The sequence below is a fragment of the Phyllostomus discolor genome, unplaced genomic scaffold (assembly GCF_004126475.2).
Source record: "Phyllostomus discolor isolate MPI-MPIP mPhyDis1 unplaced genomic scaffold, mPhyDis1.pri.v3 mPhyDis1_scaffold_57, whole genome shotgun sequence".
Lineage (NCBI taxonomy): Eukaryota > Metazoa > Chordata > Mammalia > Chiroptera > Phyllostomidae > Phyllostomus > Phyllostomus discolor.
Genome location: NW_023397542.1, coordinates 96101 through 105170, shown reverse-complemented (window position 1 = coordinate 105170; position 9070 = coordinate 96101). Strand labels below are relative to the sequence as shown.

At 70.8% G+C, this 9070-nt stretch overlaps 1 protein-coding gene across 1 annotated transcript in view; it reads right to left on the bottom strand.

Moving 5' to 3' along the window:
* Positions 1 to 454: 454 nt before the first annotated feature.
* Positions 455 to 9070, bottom strand: part of LOC114490262 (collagen alpha-1(V) chain-like) — a gene marked incomplete at its 3' end in the record, with an annotated part of 55855 nt that continues 47239 nt past the window's right edge. Inside the window, exons 10-14 of the mRNA XM_028504214.2 lie at positions 8947 to 9003; positions 4891 to 4932; positions 4631 to 4693; positions 1341 to 1415; positions 455 to 602 (exon numbers count right to left, since the gene is read on the bottom strand). Of these exons, the coding sequence (XP_028360015.2) occupies positions 455 to 602; positions 1341 to 1415; positions 4631 to 4693; positions 4891 to 4932; positions 8947 to 9003 (385 nt within the window). The remainder of the gene's footprint in view (positions 603 to 1340; positions 1416 to 4630; positions 4694 to 4890; positions 4933 to 8946; positions 9004 to 9070) is intronic.

Here is a 9070-nt window from a genome sequence, read left to right as displayed (position 1 = left end):
GGACAGGCCAGCGGGCAGGCCCGGTCATGCATCTGGGTGGCGGGGCTTGTTACACGCTCCAGGGCATCTCGCGGGGCACTCTGCCCTGCGGCGACTGCACGCTGCCCTAACTGTCCTGCCGCCACCCCGCACTCGGCCGTCGGTGCCGCCTGGCTGGCTGCAGGGCACACGGATGCGGCCAGATGGAGGCCGATCCCGTGGCCACTTGCAGAGCCCCACAACGGGCGTGCCGCCACAGTCACAGGCGTGCCGCCACGGTCACTGACGCACCCCAGCCCGGGGGGCCGTGTCACCCATCAGGGGCCATCGGCGCTCTGGGCCTCCTTGGTTAGGAGCTCAGCTCACTCGTTGGTGGGTGTGCAGAGTGGGGCAGTAACAGGACCGGGGTCCCGTGGGCCCCAGGCCACTCCCAGGAGTGTCCAGCTCAGCCCAGCCCATTGTGGGGACCACTCACCCACTCCTGCTGCCCCCCCAGTGCCCCACCCCCCAGACCCCCGGACCCCACTCACCCGCGCCTGCTGCAGAATGGCTTGAGCTTGGGACTCCTGGGCGGAGACCATGGGGCCTTTGGAGCCGGCATCGCCGCCCCCTCCGAACCGGAACTGCGGGTGTAAGACGGGGGTCACCCAGGGGTGCCCTGACGTGGGTGCCCACGCCGGACCCCGGGGGGCACAGCGGAGCCTCGGAGCCAGCGGTCTGGTTGGGCAGCTTCTACCCCACCCCTGCAGTGCCCGCCGCCCTGCTGTGCCCCACACGGCTGCCCTACTATGTTCCACACAGCTGCCCTACTGTACCCCACATAGCTGCCCCAGCCCCACCCGCCAACTTCAGCCCCAGGGCCTCAGGGGACCCTCCCCGTCTGGGGAGCCCTTCCTGGTGCCTGCGGCCTCTCACCCTGAGCCCCCACGGCCCCTAGTTACTGCGAGGAGAGGCCAAGGGCCCGTGCCCCCGCCTGCACTGAGGAGGCCCAGCAAGGCCGGCCCGGGGTTCCACTCCAGGGGACCGCAAGCTGCACCCAGCGCCCCGGGCATCAGACGGACAGACTGACGGACGGACAGTGCGGGCTCACAGGAAACAGACGTCAGTCAGGAGACCCACGTCCAGACCAACCACGTACTCTCTCTCCAGGGCCGGGGCTTCCCATGAGGGAGGCAGCCTGTGACCTTCCCCCACAAGGTCACGGGCAGGTCAGGCTCAGGGCGGGACCTGCTGGCAGGCACGCCCACTCGGGCCCAGAAAGGGGCGAGTTTGTGGTCGGGGGATGGTCCCCCCTGGAAAGAGCCCAGGGCCCCACCACCCAGCGGCCACTGCCCCCCCCCCACACACATGGGGGTACTCACAGGGAGCATGAGCATGGTTCCGGGGGGCCCAGGCAGCCCGTCGGCCCCAGGGAGGCCTGGACGTCCGGGGGGACCCTGTGGACAGAGGGGCCAGAGAGCCTGGTCAGAGAGCAGAGGGACGGAGCTGGCTGGGCCAGGAGGGGGGGGCCTGGGAGCCACGGCCCAGCCAGAAACACCCCGGACACGCACAAAGGAGTGCCAGACCTCGAAGCCCAGAACGTTCCAGAACCCCAGCCCAGAAGAGGACGGCATCGCTGTGGGGCCACGATAAGGAAAGGCTCCGGAGGGGGAGGGGTGAGGAAGGAGGGGGGTCCAGGCGGATTCAGAGGTGCCCGGACAGAAGGAGCAAAGGCGGGGGCTGCAACCCAGGGGCAGCGGCGACCCCCACCCCGGGAGGGAGCAGGGGTGCAGCGCCGGGGTGCCCACCGCTCCGGGACACCCATTCCAGGGTCGTGTGTGTCCCCCCTACTCCGGGGCTGCTGCGAGGCCAGGCTCCTCCACATCGTCAGTCGGGGCCCCTCATCCGGCCCCACTGACCCACGTGTCACTGCTCAGACGGACGAGGCCGTGAGGCGTGTCCACGGCTCGGACAGACGCAGGGGTCAGAGCAAAGGGGCCGTGCCGCTGGGACTTCTTCGTGTCCAGCTGCCCCGGTCTCTGAGGTGGGCCCCCACACAGATGCCCCTCCGGGGTGGGCCCTTGAGCCCGCTCTGGCCGGCCCAGGACCGAGCGGACACACGGCTTCCCCGTGAGAGGGCGGTTCCAGGACAGGGCTCGTGGTCGCTCAGCCTCTCGCCCACGCGGGCAGGCGCCCCGCAAGCCCGAGGCGGACGCATCGAGATGGGAGCTCACCGGGCCGACCCCATGAGCAGTCCTGTCCACCGCCCTCCCGGGGAACTCAGGGGCGTGGGTTCTGGTCCCCTGCACAGAGGACGGCATGCGCTCACCCCGCTGGAGCGAGGAGACGGGACCGACGCCCGGCCAGGAAGACTAAGACCCAGGGTGGCTGCCCTGGGACCCCCGGAAGGGAGTGGAGCCGTCCGGGGCCGCACTCCCGCACACTCGCCCTTTCCTGGAGGGGAGCGACCCCCGTCCTCTCGCGGTGCCACCTCACGCGGACTCAGACACAGTGTGGTCTGCTCCTGCCCCGGAGGTCACCGGGGGTCACGTCTGTCCATGCAGAGGAAGCCCACGGGGGCCGGGACGTGGCCTGGGAGGCGGGACCCCCTTTGTGTGAGACCAGCATCCACGTGTTGTCCTGCCAGCCCCGGCCCACCTCTGAGCTGGGCCTGGTTCTGAGGGCACGGCCGTCCAGGGGCCCTGGAGGGATCGAAGATGACCCGTCCTGCAGCTACGCGCCCCGGGGGCGCCCCGGGGTTCGGCACCCGCCTTCTGCCGCGCTGCAAGTCCGGGCGCCTTCTCAGGGCGGGCCCGGAGGCGGGCTGCAGGGTCAAAGGGTCGTTCTTGTCTTCACTGCTGATCGGTCCAGGCCGATGGCCCTTGTCTGCCATCTCAGAAGCAGCTCTCAGATTTTTTATAAAAAAACTTAAAAAAAAAATCCGCAGCCCTGGCTGGTGTAGCTCAGTGGATTGCACTCGGGCTTCGAACCAAAGTGTCGCAGGTTCGATTCCCAGTCAGGGTACATGCCTGGGCTGCAGGCCACGGCCCCCAGCAACCGCACATTGATGTTTCTCTCTCTCTCTCTCTCTCTCTCTCTCTTTCTCCCTCCCTTCCCTCTCTAAAAATAAATAAATAAAATCTTTTTAAAAAACCTGGAACGTGTCCTGCCGCCCAGCGGGGCTCTTGGAACTCTACGCGGACGGCTGCTCACCGCCGAGCTTTCTGCCTTGGGGCCGACCCCCAACAAAGCCCCCCAGTTTACAACCAGAGGTCTGCGTCTCCCGGGGCCGGGGCGCCGTCCACGCGGTGTCTGCATGAAGAGCGCACTCCTGCGGGCGTGCCCGGTGGCTCCGGACACCAGGAGGGACACTCAGGCAGCCCCACGTCCGCCGAGTCTCCATCCTCAGGGGCCCTCACGCCGGCCTCTTCCTCCCCCTCTCTCTGCCGAGACGCCCCGGGCACTTGGGCGCCCGCGGAGAGGACGGACCCCCCCCCACACATGGAGCAGCGGGTCGGGCCTCGGGGCGCCAGGCACCGGCAGGGCGGCCGCTGCCACTGGCCTGAGCCGGTTCCACCAACGAGCCAGGACCCAGGGGTGGGAGCGGCCCTCGGGCCACGAGCATCCACAGCCTCAGTCCCAGACCTGTGTCCGGCCCCTCAGAGACCCAGTGGGTGTCTGTGTTGCTGGACAGACAGGCGGACAGACGGACACCTGGACAGTGGTCAACGCTGAGGCTGAGAGCGGCAGGGAGACCTGCTGGAGGTCCCGACCCAGGCCGAGGTCACCGGGCCACACGGAACGAGGGGCACCTGTCCCTGTCCCACCGCTCACCCAGGACCCGGCTGCTCCAGCTGCCTCATTGCCCGGACGCCCCAAGGCCCACCCCCAGCCAGCAGCCCCCGAGGAGGCAGCCGCCGGCCCCTCCACACCACCAGACCCAGCCATGGACAGCCCCAAGCCCGCTCTGCCCCGGGCCATGCACCGTGCGCCGGGCCCCGGGGGTGAGCGCCCGCCTGCCCCCCTTCCTGTTGGGACACGTGCTCCCAGTTTCCCTTCGCCACTGCCTAGCCGGCACTCCGCCCTCACCCGGGCGCGCCCACGCCCAGTCCGGCCAGGACAGCGGGAGCACAGAACGAAAGGGAAAGGAAGCAGCCCCCGGGGGCCGGCACCCCCAGGCTGCAGTGCCCCAGAGGCCCACTAGGTGTCAGAGTGAAACTGCGTCGTCCTGGGTCCAGCCCTCATCTCTGCTGCAGGGACCCTGTGGGGCGGGGCGCCCCTCTGGCCAGGGGGACCCCGGGACGAGCCATCTGCTCCGGAGCAAGCTCCCTCCACGGAGGGGGAGCTGGATGGAGGGGGGTCCGTGCAGATTCTGTGGGGCACGGACGTGGTGGCTGCTGTGGTCACGGTCACTCGGATGCATGGCTGCAGGGCCCGCTGTGGGCCCCTGCGGGACGCAGCCCCACCGGTCTAACTCCTACGGTGTCCCCTGCCCCCAGCGCAGGGCAGGCCCCAGTCGGGCTCCCTAAACACCCGAGGGGCGGCGTGAGGGCACACGGGGCCGGGGCCACCCGCAGGAGGGGCGGCCCGGCGGGGTCTGCACGCGTGAGGACCGCGCCCACCCCAGGGTGGGGGGCGGGCCGACGAGCCTTCGGAGCACGGGGCGCCTTACCCTCTCTCCGGGGTCACCCACTTGGCCGGTGGGACCCATGGTTCCTGGAGGGCCCGGGAGACCCTAGGAGGAAAAGCAGGATCAGAACAGAGTTTTATGAGACGCAGCCGCAGGCAAGAGCCCTTCCTGCCTGGCTGCGCCCCAGGGTGTCTGCCAAGGGCAGGGGGCGCTCTCTCTCCCACCCGGGGGTATTAGGGGGCGTCCCTGAGGGCCCACCCCTGAGCACCCCCCACACCAAGGAACCGGAAGGGGATACTCACTGCAGGGCCTTCAGGGCCGGGGGGCCCCTCCAAGAGCATGCCCTGCAAGAGAGGGAGACGGCGTCTGAGTCCGGCCCCACCCCAAGGCCCCAGTCAGCACCCACCATCCCGGCAGGGGTCTTTGGGCTCCGTGCCGGGGATGGGAGGGGGCTGGGGTGCAGCCACGGTGACCGTCCTCCGAGAGCACTCCCAGGAGCAGCGGCAGGCCCAGGGCAGCCGCCCACATGCCCCTCAGAGCAGCTCCAAAAGCCCCTTATGACGCAGAGAGAGGGGACCCAGAGCCCGATCCCAGGCAGGGTCCCCCCGTCTCCCTGAGGGGCAGAGGCTGGGCAGGCCCTGGGCCACGGCTGCCTGAGGGAGGAGGGGCCCCAGGCCCGGCCCGAGGGGCTGTCACTGCTCAGACAGGCCAACCTGGACCGTCCAGCCCCCACCTCCCTCCAGGGAGCAACTGCTGTCCGGCCGCAGCCCAGGGCGAGAGCGCCGTACCGCCGAGTCCAGGGACACCCGGACGCCTCCGCCCCCAGCTGCCTGCCTGCCCTGGCCCCACCAGCCTCACCATCTTTACCTCAAAATGGGACAAGGTCGCCCGTCCCCAAGCGGGGTTGTGGGCAGCGGAGGGGACCATGGGCGTCAGCTCCCCCCTGCAGAGGGGACGGGGGAGTCGGCTGGCTGCCCACCTCGGGCCTCCACTTCCGGCCCCCTCCCAGGTAGGCCCCCTCCCCTGTCCTCTGGGTCTCACGCCCACTCCCGGGGGGCTCTGAGCCAGCGCACCACCTTGCAGGGGAGGAAGGGCCCGCGCCTCCTGGGGACCTGCTGACTGCACACGCAGCCAGGGCGGCGTCCGGTCCTCCCGGGACCCGGTGGCACCGTGATGCCCTCCTCCCTGCCGGTCCTGGTGGTGGCCGAGACGGTGTGGGGGCCCCAGACTGGCCCTGGCTCTGGGCCCACCCGCTGCCCCCACCCCCACCCCGGGAAGCACAGCAGCTTCTCCTGGGGCGCGCGCCGCCATCGTGCCCTGGACTCGTCTGCCAAAGGGTCTGTCCCTGTGCAACCTGGTGTGGCCTCCTGGGGGCAAGGGGTCAGGCCCAGCAGGGCGCAGGGTCAGCCCCGGGGCCGCCCCGCCCCTCCCCGCCCCACCAGGGCTCCGCGGTCCCTGCAAGGATGGACGCCGTGTTTACACAGATGTGCACACGGAGAAATGTTTGTACTCGCGATGTACACAGGGCTTGTGCAAACAACTCCGCGTGCCAGCGTGCCGGCGCCTCCCGGGACGCGGCAGCCGGGCGGGCTCAGTGCCTGAGCCGGGATCAGGGGGGGAAACGCGGGCCTGCGGGGGCCCAGGCCGCAGCTGTCTTCCCGCCTGTGCCAGCTGCTGCGCTCGGCGTGCTGGCACGCTGGGGCTCTCCCGGGCGGCGGTCTCCCGGGAGGGACGCCGGGTACCGCGGCATCGGCAAGCCGGGTGGCGGGGGCTCGAGCTCTCCCAGGCGAAGCCAGCCAGGGGCGCACCCCCAGGGCCACCGCCGACTGGGACAGTGAGGACCGCAGGGAGGGGGCCCTGCCGTGGTGTGCCAGCCCTGCCCACAGGCCACCAGGGTGCGGACCCCGCTTCGGAGATCCGCCGGGGCCGGGGGGAGGTGGGGGGAGCAGCCAGCCCGCCGCTCGGAACGCTCCGTGGAGGCCCAACCCACCGTGCGCAGGAAAACCACGGTGCGTTAGAGCACAGGGGGAGGCAGGCGCGGTGGTCCCCGTGGCTCCCGTGGCTCAGACGGAGGCTCACGGGGGAGAGAAGCCGCCGACCTGTGACCTCCTAGTCCCCAAGGTCCCAGGGCAGGCGGCCGGGAGCCCCAGTGCTGATTACCCAGAACACTCTGGGGTGGGGGGTGGGGGGAGGATTCCCACCCTTTAAGGGAGGCCCCGATGTCGCCGACAAATCGCAGAAGGGGCCGGGCCTAAGTGGGAACGGCCAGCCAGCTCCCGAGATGACGGGGAGAAGGAGCTGGTTCCAAGAGCCCTGCTCCATCCACCGTGACTCACGTCCCCCAGAGGGAGGGCGCTGGGCCAGGCGGGGGACAGGAAACGGCCCCCCACCCTCCTCGGCCAGTGGCAAGGCCACATCGGCCCCTCCCAGGACCCGGCTATCTGCTGATGGCGGTGGAGACTCCAAGGACAGCTGGCCATGCTCCGGGTTGAGAAACTCCAGCTGTTTGCACGGTCCCTCCGGGGACAGGGCCAGGGGCCCACGGGCACTCCGACCGGCTGGGCGGGACAGCACTCGGGCCGGAGGGGAGGGCAGCCTCCCCTGCCCGCGCCCAGATGGCCGGGCCCCCCCGTGAGGACGGGACGGGCTTCCTGCACACGAGCTCCCAGGGGTCTTGGCCCGCTGCCTCCCCACCCGGGTGCGGGACGCAGGGCTCTCCTCACGGGCTCTGCCAGCAACCAGGAAGCTTCTCCAGACAGGGATGCAGCCCGGCCCCCCAGAGCAAGGGGCCCAGACCCGGACTCCACAGCTGGGTGCCCCCCTGGCCTCCCAGGGCAAGACACCCCTTTCGCTGGAGCACTGGAGCACCCCACGAGGCACCCCACGTCACCAGCAGGCCCAGCAGGGGACCCGCCATCTGGGGAGACGTCACCGCCGGGCCCTGCGCCCCGTGAGCTAAGCCCAGCTCCGACCATGGGGGAGCCCCATTCTTCCGTGACGGTCCCCAGGCTGGGCTGCACCCAGGGGGCCGCCGACACTGGGGTCGGGACTTTCCTCGTGGCTGAGCAGGGGGCCACCTGACCTTGGTGCCCCCCCGGGGTGCCTCTGCACCCTTCCCCTGCACCTCCCCCAACCCCTCAGACAAGCCCGTCTTCCTGGGACCCAGAGGAGAAAGCACCGGAGAGGAGGCTCCCCGGCCCAGCAAGAGATGCTTGTCCCAGGTCCGCAGCCCCGAGGGAGTGGGGGTCCCCGATCCCGGACAGGCCTGGGGGCGGGGGCTACAGAGCCACACCAGAGGGCCCTGGCCCCTTGGGCGCTTCCCTGCTGGGGACGGGCCCGGTGAGGGCGCTCTGCCCACGGGGAGTTCCACCCTCAGACGGGTTGCGTCCCAGGTACCCCGGTCACGGGCTCCAGGCCTCTCTGGGGGGCCATCGGTCACGGGTCTGAACGAGCCCCCAGGTGTCTAGGAGGGTGGTGTCCACTGGGCCCCCCACCCAGGAGGCCAGGGTGGGACAGGAACTGGGTCCCGGCAGCGGTCTTGGCCAGCCACGGCCCCCCAGCCGGCCTGCAGCTGCAGCCGGCACACTCCCTCTGGCACTTGGAGGACGTGGCGGGGTGGACCTCAGCCACCGGCCCCGCCCACTCCCCTCCTGACCCACCCCCCATGCCCGGCACATGCAGCACATGGGACCCGCCCACCCAGATGATCATGGGCCCCTTGCCACAGGCATGGGTGGGGTGGGGGCCCCAACTGGGCTGCTCTCGGGCCACAGGGGCACCCCGCTGCCACCAGCCCGGCCCAGCTCCCTGAGGTCAGAGGGCACCCCAGGGCTGAGGGGACCCCCACCAACACCCCCACCCCATGAGGGGCATCAGGGCTGCCCCCTCCCTGCGGCTCCACTTGTGGAGATGTGGTGACCCCGCTGCCCGGCAGGGCGGGGTCTTATACTCAACCGGGATGTGCACTGGGGTTTGTGGGATCCCCCTAATGGGTCTCGTGAGCAGCTCCGGGGGCACCGCAGCCCACGGGGGCAGAGCCCCTGGTGGACCACCCCCGCCACTACCCCCCAGGATCTGCAGCACCCGGGGCCCAGCCTTCTGCGACCTTCCGGAGGGGCCTGCCCCCCTCAGGACAGCGGGTACAGAGTCCCGACACCTCCCCACCCCCCACCGCCTGCACCCGAGTGGGGAACACCCCCCGCCCGTCTCAGCGAGGAGCCGTGCGTGCAGTCCCCGGGGTCACGGGCTCCTCAGAGCGGGCCAGGGCACAGGGGTCCCGCCGGTCCGGCTCGCCCCCCCTGCACGGTGACCGCCCCGCCCCCGCCCCCGTCCGAGACGGCGGAAGCAAGCGTCCTTACCGGTTCGATGATGGCGGGCTCTCCCTTTTGCCCCTTCTCGCCCCGCGGCCCTTCGATCTGGGGAGGGAAACGCGGACGGAGACAGGGTGAGGGGAAGGGGAGCCGGGCGGTGGGAGCCGGAGAC